At 42.9% G+C, this 15,780-nt stretch overlaps 1 protein-coding gene across 1 annotated transcript in view; it reads left to right on the top strand.

Annotated features, from left to right (window-relative positions):
• Positions 1-15,780, top strand: part of RAPGEF4 (Rap guanine nucleotide exchange factor 4) — a 212,942-nt gene that overhangs the window by 130,291 nt on the left and 66,871 nt on the right. The window contains exons 6-9 of the mRNA XM_016205212.2: positions 1,179-1,232; positions 1,520-1,626; positions 5,730-5,851; positions 7,382-7,565. Coding sequence (XP_016060698.2) covers positions 1,179-1,232; positions 1,520-1,626; positions 5,730-5,851; positions 7,382-7,565 — 467 coding nt within the window. The remainder of the gene's footprint in view (positions 1-1,178; positions 1,233-1,519; positions 1,627-5,729; positions 5,852-7,381; positions 7,566-15,780) is intronic.

The following is a 15,780-nucleotide window of genomic DNA, read 5'->3' as shown; positions in this document are numbered from 1 at the left end:
TTGTCTTCTAGAGGTTGCCCTCATTCCTTGGCGCTTGGCCTCTCCCGTCATCAAAGCCAGCACGATGGGGCTGAGTCCTACTCACTCTGCCACCTCTCTGGTTCTAACTCATCTGCCTCCATCGTCTACCTTTTAAGGATCCATATGATTACGTTGGACCCGCCTGGAAACACCAGGATAACCTCCCACTTTGATCCTTAACTGAATCACACTTATGGAGTCTCTTTTGCCATGTAATCTAATACATTCACAGGCCCTGGGGGTGTGGACATGACATCTTTTGGGGAACCATTATTTTGCCTACTGCAACCCATAAATAAACCTACCGTCTCTTCTTACCTTCTGGAAGTGGCATAAACAGTGTGGTATTGATGGTTCTACCACCACCTTTGACTGAATCTATCTGTCTCCTTTGGGACATGCCATGGCCGGGTATTTCCGAGAAATAGAAGGGATTTCGGTAGGACTCGGGGACTCAACCTGCAGCTGTGTCGTGAGTCGTTTTCCTGGGACTCCGATACAGCACCTTCAGCGGAAGCATGTGGACAGTGACAGAAGCTTTACCTAGGTCCCAGCTGCTCGGACAGGCACAGCGTCCTGAAAGCTGAGCACTGCCTCGCACGTGAGAGACAAGGTCACGGCCTGCCCCAGTGGCTTCCAGGAACCTGCATGCACACAGCCACCAAGAAGCATTATTTAAAAATTAAGGCGTTTCCCCCAAAAAACACAGAAAAAGAAGCTTTACCACATGGGGGATGCAGTTGCTGGTTTCCGCCCTAAAGCAGGGCTTTGACCCTTCCCCCGAGGTAGTCATTTTAGCCTCTGTTCCCGCTTTTCTTGCTTTGCTTTTGCCTCTCCTCTGATGTTTTTATGCTTTGAGAAGATATCCGTTCCCCTCTCATTAAGCCTACAGACATCTAATCATTCCTATCTGTTTGTTTATTTCATTTTTAATAATTTACATTTAAATTTTGGCAAATTGAATGGTCTAATTTTGCCCTTTGAATGCCTGTGCATTCAAGTCCTGTAGGCAGATTTTAACTCTTGTTGTGTTTTGTTTTGTTTTAATTCTATTTTGAGTTTTATAAAAATGGATGTTTCCTATTATCCCCCAACCCATAATTTTCTTTAGTGAATTTTTGTTTAATTTCCTTTTGCTTTAACGTTTTATTTTTCAGACACCTCCCATTGAACCTCACGTCCCTCCTCGTCCTGCTAACACCATTCCCAAGGTAATGGGATGTAGGTGGGTTGATGACCGTCAGTAACCGCCGCAGGCGGTCCGAGAGCCAGAGCATCCCAGCAGCCGCCTCAGTTACACTCTGCAGAGACGATAAATATTCAGTGTGTCTCGGTTCTCTACTTAAAGCAGTCGCACACGTGAACAATGTAAATGTATGAATTAGTTGCATTTTGCAAGCCAGAGGCAGATTGGAAAGTGATTTAAGGATTCATCTGGTTGGTTTTGCTTCTGTAAACTCTTCTCTCTCTTCCCCTCCTACCACCTGATTAAAACCAGGTTCCTTCAGAGAAGATCCTCAGGGCTGGAAAAATTTTACGAAATGCCATTCTCTCTCGGGCACCTCACATGATAAGAGATAGAAAGTATCACCTAAAGACATACAGGTAGGTGCCGTGATTCTAAAGGCTGCGAGCCTCGGGTTCATGTTTAGTGAAATGGAAACAAACTTGCCTTTCCCTGTTTTTCATGCATGGGCGGCATGTTTTATAATCCTCCCAGGAGTTCTGGAAGATCTAAGCTTGTCGTGGATGCTGCATGACTTTAATTAGCCTTAATACTCTCAGCGGCTACACCTAAACTAGCTTGCTTGGGCATTGATTTAATTGTGATGAACAAAGAGAATAAAACTTTTGTATTTCTGTTTATTAGTTTTTTCTAGGAAAATTACTGTATTTAGGTGAGATTCAACTAACACTTACTGAGCATTTATTTACGCTTGAAGCCCGTACCAGGCCACTTTCTATACATTATCTCATTTCATCCTCACTGTAGCCTGCTAGGTGTACAACCACTTTTCAGATTATAAAACTGAGGCTCAGAGAGATTAGTTTTTGTCCAAGTCATAAATCTAGTGAGTGGCAGAGCCAAGGTTTAAACCAAGGTTGGTTCAGTAATCTGTTCATTTAATCTATTGTTTATTCATTCCACAAATTTGTTAGGTAGTTACTGGCCACTGGACACTGTTGTGTGTTCCAAGCCCTCAGGATGCCGGAATGAAAAAATATATACAATGCATTTTACAGGTTTTATTTAGAAAGTAAACACTATAGATTTTATTCTATTATGCATATAGTAAGATATACAACACTGTCACAGCTGTAATCATATAGAATTAAGGACTCATTATAGCTGTCACTGGAGGTAAAAAAAATAATAAAGACTGGAGCTGCATGATGTAGTTAAACCGTCAGGGATGACTGAGCCATCGTGAGTCAAATAAGAATTTATGTCTAATCTTTAACTCTTGATTTTATCAACTCGCTAAGGGTTTAGGAATTCGAATGGCCTGTATATGGCACACAAGCCTTCATGCTGTCTGCCTGCACCCATCGTTCAGACTCACGGCTCTCTTCCCGCAGTGGCCAGACTCACTTTCCCAGTTGGCCTAGACATGACCTCAGAACCCATGAGACTTGGTATGGGTCACAACCCATTTGATTCACATAAACCAAATTCATAAGACACAGTGCAAAGCTAGAATGCACATTGTAACATCACCATGAAGGGTATATATCTTCCTAGTGACTGTCAACTTTGATAGAATTTATAAAATTATACCTGGTTTACCCTATAGCAAGCCTTTGAGTATATGTGCTTCAAGATCCAGAATAAAACTTTTGTACTTCTGTTTACTAGTGTCTTTTTAGGAAAATTACTATATTTAGATGAGATTCAACTCATCTAAATGACAGAGATGGAAAATCATTGCAAATTCTTCCTCTTGGGTCACCATGAATATCATTTATTTACTTATTTATATTTTCAATTACAGCTTACATCCAATATTATTTTGTGTTAGTGGTTAGATAATCATATATTTTACAGTGTTCCCCTTGATATTTCCAGTACCCACCTGGCACCATACATAGTTACTACGATATTGTTGACTATATTTCCTATGCTGTACTTTATATTCCTGTGACTTTTTTGTAACTACCAATCTTTACTTCTCAATCTCGTCACCTTTTTCACCCAGTCCCCTTATCACCTTCCCCTTAGGCAACCATCAGTCTGTTCTCGTATCTATGAATCTGTTTCTGTTTTGTTTGTTCATTTATATTGTTCTTTAGATCCCAATATGTTTGCAAGACCAAAATGGACAGTTTGTTTGTTACACTTAGATTGACCTCTTCTTGAAAGAATTTTTGAAACGAGATGGGATTTGAAGAACACTTTAGTCTTATCAGTAGCACATTCCTCTTAGTACACATTCCACCTCTTTAGACAGATTGTTCATCTAACCCTTTTAATGTTGGTGTTTATCATTTTGGATGATTACGTTTGGAAGGAAGTCCTCTCCTCCAACCCTGGAAGCTCATTCTTTTGGGAGTCTGTGGTCCGGACACACTGCTATAACTTTAGGGGAAGTAAAATTAAAAAGAAATTGTAGTCATATGACTCAGAGTTTAACCTCTTTAACTCATTAAGTGGATTTCAAGATTTCATATGGCTAAAGGACCTTTTTCTTTTTAAAATGTTGTTAGTTTTTTCCCTTAATTTAAGATGTGATTATGTTTTCCCAAATGTTAACTTGCGTTAGGGAAATTCCATTAAAATATGTCATCTTTGGTGACAAATAATGGAAACTAGAAGTCAGACACCATAATCACTTTCTTGCCCCATAGTACTAAGATTTTAAACCCCTGAAATATAGGTGTTATGTCTATTCCACACCCTATGACACAAATTAATGATCTGTTGGTAAAGACCCATGGGCTCAACTGGAAGCCAAAGGCATGATTTCTTTTTTTCTGCAGCACAGTTTGAGTTCCTTGTACCAGATCTTGTTCTCAATTCAGCCTTCACCCCATTACATCCACTATATCATTGCTGCAGTATTAGGGGGTTGAAGTCTCCCCAGATGTAGTATCATCCCTAATGATCACTCTACTAGCTGTCAGTTCTAAAGTGGCTGGTGATGATGAACAGAGAGGAAACCCAGTGACCATCAGCTCCGAGCGCCGCAGCTGGGTGTCTTTCTGTATCCTGACTGCAGGATTCTTAGGCCCTGTGCCAGGGCCCAGGTGATCTGGGATCATCTCAATTCCATGTGCTCTTTTTAGTAAAGGTAACCATTGAATTAAAAAAACACATTAGATTGATTTTTTCCACACTTTTACAAGGCTTTGTCCATTAATAAATTCTCACACTAGAAGAGGTATCTTTTGACAGATCATAGGTTTGGTTCAGGATGAATAGTAACCAGGTGCCTCTTTGCCCATTGCAGCTCCAGTGTGTGGGTCTAGCCTGTGATCAGAGAAGTCCTGGGAATCCAACGGCCTTCTCAGCACAACCTCCTTGTTGTGAACTGTTTTAGGGTCAGACCTGAATCAGGGCAGCCCAGGGGCTCTGATAAATTTCAGTTCCTAGAATATTAGAACTGGAAATGGCCTTAGAGGACACCTCTTTTACAGATGAGAAAACTGAGAGCCAGAGAGTCAAAAAATAAGGTCAAAGCCATGTAGCTAGTGAGCCACATGAGCCTGGTCCTCCCAGGCTAAGCCTCTTCCTAAAGTGCTGCAGCACCAGGAATCTCCTCCAGTTGAAACTAAAGAGGAGCTGTCTGGGCTTGACCCAGGCTCAGCTTGTGCCCCAGAGTTGGTGGCATCCTTAGTATGGGAGGGAGGCCACCAGTGACTCAGACCCAGCTGCTCTGTGACTCCCTGCCTGTTCCTTTGTCCTCGGGATTCATCGCTAGGATTTAAAGATCCCATTTCCTCCCTTAAACCATCACCCCACTGAAGGTTTTAGTGTTTCCTAATGTGTGTGTGTGATTATGTTTCCTAACTAATGCATTGTAGTTCACCCATCCTGACCAACTTACCGCAGAGGGCACCTTAGGGATGAATGCGTGACCATACAGAGAGCATTTGGTGCTCTTCAGACCACAGGCGCAGTAGAAGTGCTGATACTCATTACATGGAACTTATTTCCGAGAGATTTGCATTGCTAATTGCTTGTTTCTCCCAACACCCCTCTGAGGAAGATCAGTAGTATTACTTGAAAATATAAAGTGCTATATAATTTTGCACTTACACAGCGCCCTTCACGGAGCACCTCTGAGTGCCTCACACACATTAACTGATTCCTCACAAGGCTCAGGTGAAGGAAGTCAGAGTTTTACTTTGCCTTCATTTTGCACAGAGATTTTCTGGGACAGGCACAAGATGGGAGATTCTGGCCCTGTGATCTTTAGCTTGCCAGATAAATGCTCCCTGCCTACAGCCCTTTGGTCTCCTGGGTACCACAACTTATAGTGCTTTTTTGTTTAGACGGCCTTGCTTAGAAGCTTCTCTCACAAGTGGAGTGGCTTTATTGGTTGGTACAGGAGTTTGAGACCCTGAGGCCACACCTTGTGGTGCTATGTTTGCAGTGAGACCTCTCATGGTGCAAGAGCACTAAGCTCTTTGGAGGGTCTCTACTCAAAAGAGACATCTTTGTCTACAAGGGGGTGATCTCCCGTCCTCTGTGTCCCACCTCCCCTCAGACAATGCTGTGTGGGCACCGAGCTGGTGGACTGGATGCTGCAGCAGACTCCGTGTGTTCACTCCCGAACTCAAGCTGTCGGCATGTGGCAGGTCCTGGTGGAAGATGGTGTTCTCAACCACGGTAAGATGAGCCATAGTCCCCTCTCAAGAGATGCTGAGTGCATTTCCCTGGGTGAGTTGTTGCTGAACTCCCAAATGAGCAAGAGAGAATTATGATCCCTTCAGGGACCCGCCAGGCTGGCGTCTTCATTTAGCAGCGCAGATGCAGTGAGCGGGTGCTATTGATTGCTGTGTTCCACCATTGTACCTTCCTAACTCGGGAGACTGTGTGAAGGAAAATGAAATTGCAACCCGAGTGCGTCAGTTCCAATTATGTTTATTAGTTTGCGTTCATGGTTCGTTGGTGGTGATTATACTCTGAACACCGCACAGCAATCCCGGTGCAGGGGCAGAATCGAGAGCGGTGAAATGTGCGGCTGGGCTGACGACATGAAAAGAAGTAATGAATTCAGAAGCTGCCTTTTAACCGTGGCCTTATCTGGGGGAGCCAATTTGTATGCCCACAGGAGGAGCATGTTTAAAGTCGGGAGTGTGCTCTGCAGCGGCAGCCTGAGCAGGTAGCTCCTCAGGCCTGGAGTGCGACTGTGGCTGAATCGCTCATGCCACTTGTGCGAAGACCACTTTTCCAAACTGACAAACTATTGAAATCATTCATTTAATTTACCAGTACCTGGGAATCTACTGATGGTCTTGCCAGTGTTGCTCAGATTTTAATGTGTACGCAAGCCACCTGGGACTCTTGTTAAATGCAGATTCTGATGTGGCAGGGCTGGGCTGGGTCCTGAGAGTCTGCATTTCCTACAGGCCCCAGATGCTGCTGTTCCAGGATCATATTTTAAGCAGCAGTGATCTGCCACTTCTCGTTATCATTTCACAATCTTGATGCTCCAACCTGACAAGGGGCCTAAAAGCTTTAAGACACACGTAGGTGAGGGATTCTGAGCCAAGTTCCCAGACTTGGTCCTTCCCAGATCTAAATCATTTTGTTTAGAGGAACAAGAGAAAAAACCTTTTAAAAATCAGAACTGGAAAGAAATGACCATAAGCTCCTTCTGGGTGTATGTGACCTAGAAGCTTGGTCTAACCAGCTTTGTTCAAACAGTATTACTCTATTTTTTTTAAGTACAGACAGACATGTTTATAAACAGTACATACAGAAAAAACAACCAAACCATGAATTCTAATCCCGACAAAGTAGGGTATATATTTTTTAAGTCTGCACTTTCAAAAACTAATCTAGAGCAAGATCTGGCAGTTGGTTATTTTCCTGGTTGAGACCTATGTCCCACATACTAGAAAATGTCCCCAAGGCAAGTTTTGCTCATCTCAGACAAGTTGGCAGGTTCCACAGGAGAGTCCTAGGGTGGCCCAGGAGATGGGTGGGCCAGAGGGAGCGGCGAGGTGCCGGACGGCAGCCTGAGGTCACACTTCCCAGCTGCATTGCCCGAGGCGAGGCGGAGCGGGAAGGTCGAGGAGACTCCCCCTTTGCTACTGATGGGCTCTCCAGCCCAATATCATCCATTTGATTCTGGTAACCGAAGCTGGGAGGCAGAGGTGCAGCCGCTGACACTTGCCTCCATGTTTCCCACAGTGGACCAGGAGCATCATTTCCAAGACAAATATTTATTTTATCGCTTCCTGGACGATGACCACGAGGACGCCCCTCTGCCGACTGAGGAGGAGAAGAAGGAGTGTGACGAGGAACTGCAGGACACCATGCTGCTGCTGTCACAGATGGGCCCGGACGCCCACATGAGGATGATCCTCCGCAAATCGTGAGTAAGGGCCTGGCGCCCGCCTGCTGCAAGTCGCAGGGGCCACGCAGCCAGCAGGCGCCCACGTGGGCGGGGAGGGAGGCCGATTTCAAAAGGCCTGGTCTCACCTGGGGCCAAAGGAGGGCGTCTGAAGAAGGATGCAGCAGTTTGTCTCTTTCTTATTTTGTTTTTGAGCCAGATAGCTTTATTTCCCTTTTGTATGCGTTCAAACTGTAGAGATTTTTAGTGATTGGCTCAGGATGTCAAAACTGAGTCCATTTATTAACGAACTTTTGGTCAATGACAAGCTGCTCCCTTTCTGTGCCCCACCACGACAGCCCCTCTCCTCCTACCGCAGTAAGGCAGATGCTGTGAGGACACAGACCTATGCCTGGGCTTGTACGAACGTTCATCCATCCATTCATTCAGCACGTCCTTTCACCCTGTTCTGAACCTCTGCTCTTTAGCTGAAGGACGCCTACTAAAGAGACCCTCACTGCTCCATTACCGCTTTGAGGCCCCCATTCAGCCCCCATCCTTCCGTTTTGGCGGAAACCCACCTTACTCCAGTAGCAGCCCAGAAGCTGAAGTTGAGGACTTTAGCTGTTTAATCAGGTCAATTCGGAAAGAACTGAGCCCCTCTGCTGCTCAGGGAGCTCTCCTAATTGGCATGGGGTACACAGAGAGGCGCACCCCATGGTCCCAGGCTCAGGGAAACCTTTCAATAAGGGATGGCTTGGCACTAGGTTCTGAAACCGCCACACACAGGCTTATGTTTTCCTGCTAGAAGTGAAATTGCTCTCCACCCTACAACCAGTGCCAGCCAGCTGTGAATGTCAACTCTGAGTCACTGGCTTGGCTGACCTCCATTCATTAGTGGGTCTCGACGAGAGGCTTGGACTTGATGTGTCTTGTGTGTCCCCTGGGCACTTTCCAAAAGTGAGGTGTCCCTCAGACAATTTCCTCAATATCCGACCCTCATACCAACTCACAAAAGCCTCTCAGCTCCCTTTCTGTCCTTTCCCCAGGATCTGTCCCTTTTCACTTGCCCTCAGTGCTGCGCGAGGCTTTCCAGCATACTTCATTCTTATCACACCATGTCCCCTTTGCCAAAACTTTCTCTTGGCTCTTAGTTTCCTCTGCCAGGTGTTTAAGGTCTTCCCCCACCCCAGGTGGCACCATCATCCTTAACCCTGACACCATGGTTTTCAGCAACTTTAGCCTCAAACAAAAAATCATGGTTATATTGCCTCAAACATTTATTTCTTCAAACAAAAATTTTACTAGAAAAATCCCAAACATCAAACAGAAAGCCAGTTGCACAGACATAATTAATTATAAGTAGCATCCAAGAAACCTTCCCAGGCAATGTGTGCTTTGTCTGTCTTGAGGCTCATAGGGGTTGGTGGCTGAGGGGACACAAGAGAATCCGCAGGGCTTGGAGAGCTCAGATGAACACCACCATGCTTTCTCTCCTGTCAGGCTGCTTCTCCACACCCCCTTTCCCATCTTCCTTCTTCATTTCCTGCCTCTAGCCCCTTCTTGCTGTTTTTGACGTCACTTTCAAAGTTCAAGCCGACACCATGCAGTGGTTGTGAACCAGAGGTGGAACAGCCCCCTCAGGAGCATTTGGAAATACGGGAGGATGTTTGGTTGTCTCAGTGCATGAGGGACACGCTGCTGGCATTCGTTGGCCCGTGGCTGGGACCAAGGGATGCTCAACACGCCTCAATACCTAGAACCCTACAAAATTAGCTGTCCTGGAAACAGTGCCCTGGTGAGAAACATTGCTGTAAGCTGTGAGTTTCTTAAAGACAAAAACATATCTCATTTTACTTCATCTGTTCATTTATTAATTTAACCAGTATTTATTGAACGCCTATTTTGTTCTAGAAACTAGGTCAGTTGCTAAGGCTGCAGCATTGAACAAGAGGGTTGCACCTCCTTCCTGGAGCTTCCTTCTAGTACAGAAGACAGACCTTCGACAACTAATTATGCAATCAATCATTTTATCACAGCTGCATTATGAACCACAAAGGAAAGTGTAGTGAGTGTGAAGAGAATATAATAGAGAGAGGGGGATTTAACCTGGTGTGGGAGTTAGAAAAGGCCATAGCCCCATGAACATACAGCCCCAGCTGATGTTCCCTCAGCTCTTAGCTGCTTCAAGGGAGGCAGAGATGTCACTCTATTTACAGCGATTTTTTAGTATGGACCAAAGAGGTTAAAAAAATATATAATAAAATGGTTCCTGCCTTTGGGGAGTTTATAATCCCATATTAGATTCAGATGCAACAGACATTTATTGAGTGCCTACTATGTGCGAGGCACCTGCTGGGAACATCATGCTAATCGTTTGATTCGCTCCCACAAGAGCCTGCAAGCCAGTTTCACGAGTCACCCTTAGAAACGGGATTCTGTTCTCGTGCTTCTTGGCAGCCCAAACGTTCTTCAGAGAAAATTACATTCCAGACATTGAAATTTTCCAGCCTATTACTGGCTGTTAAAGTGCAGGTTTCAGCAGAATTCCAAGATACATTATTTTGGGTGCCCTTGGGGTTTTCCCACCTTCCCAGATTTTATGGAATTGCGAACATTGAGACAGGGCTGGCAGCCCCTCTTGCGAGTCTGTATTCTCAGGTTTTCCTTTCTATTGCAAAGGCAGTCCCCAAGAGAAGGGAAACTGAAAAAGAAGGAATCGCATTTAATGAGACAGACTTTCAGATGCCACACACACACCCCATTTTTTAGTCTGGTAATAACCTTTGGAGCTTCTACCTTATTTTATTTAAGTGGCAAGAATAAAATAAGCTTAGTTGGTCAAGAATTACCAGTAACACTGCTATCCTCGAAGAGACTAGCTGAGCACTTTGCTCCTGGAAACTTGAGGGTGTGTCCATAGCTCCTAGAAATGTTGACTTTTTACTGCCCAAACTGCCAAGCTGTTCAGAAATGTGGAGGCGTGAGATGCATTGGCTCCATATCGACCGGAGCAGGACCCCCCAATTTTTTATAACTCAGCACAGCTGCATTTTCTAACCGTCACCACTGCCAGAGAGGTTGCAGAACTCTGATAATTACTGGGAAAGAAATAACACAATATTCTTTGATGAGAAGATTACTTTGAGAATTTGATTGTATAATGAAGATGTTGCTTTGAAAGGTACTTCCTATTGTTCTGAATCTGAGACTCGCTAGCAAAGAAAAAAAGTGTCACTTGTTTTGACAGGCTACTTAGAAAAATTCTCTGTTTATTACATTAACTGCAGCATTTTATCTGTCAAAGTATGAAAGAATGTTCTGTAGTTTAAAAAACAGAATAGAGCTTCAGGGGACATTTTTTGGCACACTCTTGTTGCTATTGGTATTGAAAAAAACACATACATTCTGAATGTGGAATTAGCTTTGTATGTGGTGGCAGGCAGAATGACTCACAATGCCTGTCCTGGTTTCACAGGTGCAGACCTGGATGGCATTTGGGGGCAAGCGCCATAGAGCAGTGACAGTTTGACGGTGCTGATGTTGCAGCTCACAGACAGGGCCATCAAACCTAAAGTGAGCTCCCGGAGCTTACTATTTTGCTTTTGCTTTGTTTACAAGCCTAAAAACAAGAGGCTACCCTCCAGCAAATAGGTACGATGGAGACCCTTACCAGTAGAAATGTACATTCTGGCTGACTTTGAGCAGATACTCTGGTAGGGGGCCATGGGAAACAAGATGTGGAGTGACCAGGTCAGCAGGATGTTATAAACTTGAGGTCAGCTGGATAAAAAGAGGTTTCAAGGGGACAAAGAAGGCTCTTGCCATTCGAGGTTCTCAACCTCTTCTTCCAAGTAAAGTGAGATGTACTGCTCTGCTATTTAGAATGACCTCTGAGAATCAGCCTAAATGTGGGAGAGAAATGAAGTAGATGGCATTTCCCAAATCTAATTCTGGGTAGGTCTACAATTTTTAAATTCCCTAAAAACTGAGACGCTTAAGTAGTTCAGAAAGAGATTAAGTCAGTTAGACCTGAGCAGAAGAAATATGAATATTTAATATATTTAATATTACATATTAAATATATTATATAAAATATGTTTCTTTTGTTGTTGTTAATCTTCACCTGAGGATATTTTTTCCATTGATTTTTTAGAGAGTGGAAGGGAAGGAGGGAGGGAGAGGGAGAGAGAGAGAGAGAGAAACATTGATGTGAGAGACACATCGATTGTTTGCCTCCCACACATGCCCTGACAAGGGCTGGGGATCGAACCTGCAACCCAGGTGGGTGCCCTTGACTGGGGATCGAACCTGTGACCTCTTGGTGCATGGGCCGACACTCTGCCCACTGAGCACACCGGCCAGCACTAAAATATGTTTCTTTATTACATATCTATAACAAGAGAATTGTTGGCAGGCTCTGGAGTCTTTCAAATGGGTTGGAAATTCAGAAACTTAAGTTCAATTATTTCATGTGATAAATTAATATTTTTTAACATGCTTGTACATCAAGTTGAAAGGAAGCAATTTAAGATGAAATGAAAAAAAATATTGGGAGAGGGGCCGGAGGTGTGAGTGGGGGACGTATTAGCTGTTCCACACATCTGCTTTAGAGGGCGCTTGAGAGGCTGTGTATTTTCTCATAATTAGCAGAGCCTGTTTTAATAGGGCCTTTATTTGTCCAAGCTGTTTTTGAGGGAATAGAATTTGAAATCCTGATAATTATAGGGAAATTTGCTTCCCCAGCGGAACCCAGATTAGCAAGCCTAAAATCAGTGGTGCCTAGGGTTTTGATTTTTGTTGGAATATGCCAAGAGTATGTTCAGAGTCATAAAGTCCACTCTCAAATGCAAATCAGGTGAAAAGAGAAGCATGACTGAAAGAGCCTAATATTAATGAAATAAGAAATTCACTGTGAATCTTTCCCTTCACAGCATGACAAACTTCGTCATTGTTTTTCTTGGAAAGATTGCTGTGCCCTAGTGAAAGCTTGTAGAATTTATTAGAAGAAATGATGGCGTTAAGTGGGCCATTTCTTGGGTTTGGATTTGCCTCTCTCCTATAAAAGCAATTGACCCTTTCCCTTCTGTTTACATGCCCAAGAAACCAATGGTTGGATTGCTGCCATGAGGGGTCAGATTTGGCAGAGAGGAAGATGGATGTTGCTGCCCATTTACAGTTTAGGGTTCATTATAAGATTACCTCAAAATTTTAATGACTTTTTAGTGTTCAAGTCAATCTATTCATTGTAAAAATTTGGGAAACCGAAAGAGCTAAAGAAGAATAAATGACACCTGCAATCCACCTCCCTGAAATAATTATTATTAACATTTTGGTGTTTATCCCTCTGGTTATATTTTAATTCCTAACTTTTTATACTTAATAATATATCATGGCATTCCCCCTTAACCTTAAATATTTTTGAAAGATGGAACTTTTATAGGTACATAGTAATCTGCCCTCTGAATGTTCCTTAATGCATTCAGTTTGTCATTGTTGGATGTTTAGATTAATTCTCAAGCCCTTTCTTCTTTTCTTTTATAATTTTTAAAATTTTATTTTTCAATTAAGTTTGCATTCAACATTATTCTGTATTAGTTTCAGGTGTACAGCATAGCAGTTAGACAATCATATACTTTACAAGTGTTCCCTCTGCTATTTCCAGTACCCAACTGGCACCATACACAGTTATCACAATATTGTTGACTACATTCCCTATACTTTACTTTCTCAAGCCCTCTCTTCCTTACAGCAGCAAAACACAATATTTTAGTGCTCTTCTTCCTTGAACAAAGAAAGATCTAGCCTGGTGGGGGAGCAGGGATCGGGGGTGGTGGTGGTGGAGAGGCAGAATGATGTCGCAGAAGTTCCAGCAAGGAACAGTAAGCTCTTTCACACTGGAGGGGGGCTCAGACCAGGAGTGCTAGTAAATGTGGCTGGAGAGTAGGCTGAGCTCAGATTGAAAGGGGCTGCTATCCCTCTGTGTGCCTTGGATATTATTTTATAGCCACTTGGGGCACCACTGAAGAGTTTTAAAGGGAAGTGTGGCCTGCTCAGTTTTGCAGTAGGTAGGTTTTTCTGCTGGCTATGGAGAATGGGTTGGAGGGGACGAGACTAAAGACAGAATGCCAGAGATTGAGTTTTATGAGGCTAAAATTATATTTTGAGAACTTAATGACAGCATATGAGATACATGCATTTGACCCAAGAGTCTGCTAAACAGAGTGAAAGAAATACTGAGTACAAGAGTCCTGGATGCTAGTCTTACCAGTTTACCAATAAATCACCCAACAACCCCAGACTACAAATCTCTGAAGCTAGAAAGTAAGTTTAATGATACCTACTTACCCTCTCCCAACTTCACAAGGGTATTGTATTTAACCACAGGCTAGGCACTGTGTTCAATCAACAATTATCTAATTCAGTTCTTTCAACAGAACTATTCGGTAGTCATTAATATTATCCCCATTTTATGGATTAGGAAACAGGCTTAGGTTAAGTCACTTGCCTGTGTTTATCCCAAAAGTGGTGGACTCAGGATTTGGTCCAGGCCTGTCTGGCTCTGGAGCCTGTGTCCTTTACTGTGCTCTATCACCTGACCTGGACCCAAAATGGTTCACCATGGCCTCCTGGGTTTATTCTTTGAGTACTGGGGAGGAAATATGTCATAGAAATCTGATTTAAAAATAATTATTACAGACAAATCTTATCTCATTCAATTACTACCATATAGGCCTGAGTGGAGGACAAGTGTACCATCTGCTGTAGAAAAATATTCACAGCAACCAACTAGACAGATTTTAAAATAAAAATTAATAATAATTGACTCACAGTATAATTTATATAGTGACCTCACATACATCACCTCTTTGAACCTCAAAATAACTCTGTGACTGGAATAGGCCTTCTTATCTAGAGTTGTCAAATGAAGAAATTGAGCTTAGCAGATACCACATACCTTCCTAAACATCACACAGTAGTATATGTGGCTTAACCTGGAACTGAGCCCAAGCCTGCTAACTCCAAATCCAGTTTCTTTTCTTTTTTAATATCTAATATTCTTTCCTCTCTACTAGGTTGCCTCAATTTGCCCTCTTTGCTGGATTTACTAAACAAACAATGAAATCCAAAGAAATATGATCTATCTGCAATTGATTAATTAAGAATTAATTTTTACAAGGAAAAATAATAATGCATCCTCATACGCACTTATCTCCTAAAAAATGTTTGCATTTTCCACCTGATATATATATATATTCCTTATACAAAAGGCGGGTAACTGTACTATCTGATTCCATCCAAATTTATTTTTTTCAACTTGCTGCCTTAGGTGTTTTAAAGGAAATATTTATGGTTGCATCTTTTAAATGATCTTATGTTAAACATCTAGTGTCCTCGTAGTAAATACTCTTGCTGGAAGGATGTTGAGAATATTTAGTTTCTAAACATGAAAAATCTCAAATCATATTATCCTAAAAACACTTAGCACTCAGAAGCCCTCAATTATGGATCCCTTCCCCCATGTCCTGATGGGGGTGACTTTATTTCTCATGAATATTCATGAACCATTTGCCCTTTACTGCAGCTATAAACTACATTCATTTCTAACTTCACAGAGATGGAAAGAATCCCTGTGTGTATAGGCTTTGCTATCAGAACTAAAAAATGCCTAATTGCATCTGATAAACTTAAAATGTTTTTTCTGGGTTAAAATAAAGTGAAGGGGTGGTGGCATGGCAGGGAGGTGAGCCGACAGAGAGGGGCAGGACATGTTAAATCTCAAGTCACCAGGGTCCTCGAATGACTCTACCCCGTAAGAGCTAACTCTTAAGAAGCAAGGGTCTTGGGAGGTGGAGAAAAGAAACAAAATTTGCTGGTTTGTTAGACAAGTGGGTGGGAAACCACACCAAACTTACCAGTAAGGGAAGTGGGAGAAGGTGAGCTCTCTAGGTCTTAGGAGCGTTGGAAAATGATCCAATTTGGAGAAATGACTTATCAGCAAGAGGACCAGGCCAGATGAGGTGGAGTGCTGGATTACAATAAAGCATTCTCAACCTCAGAAAAATATAATGAAGCATTTCCTTTATTTTTAAGCTTGACTGTGGCTTACATAGATACTTACAACGTTGACTTTTCTGGGTATTTTCCCCAGAAAATGCACCAGGGATTAAGTCTAAAGGTGACAGGTCTAGAAGAACTGGGTTATCTGCTTTTTCACCCACACATTTTACCACGTGCCATGTCAACGTGCTGCTTG

Source organism: Miniopterus natalensis, chromosome 8, assembly GCF_054644295.1.
Source record: "Miniopterus natalensis isolate mMinNat1 chromosome 8, mMinNat1.hap1, whole genome shotgun sequence".
NCBI lineage: Eukaryota > Metazoa > Chordata > Mammalia > Chiroptera > Miniopteridae > Miniopterus > Miniopterus natalensis.
The sequence above is the reverse complement of the archived record's forward strand: the minus strand, read 5'-3'. Positions and strand labels throughout refer to the sequence as shown.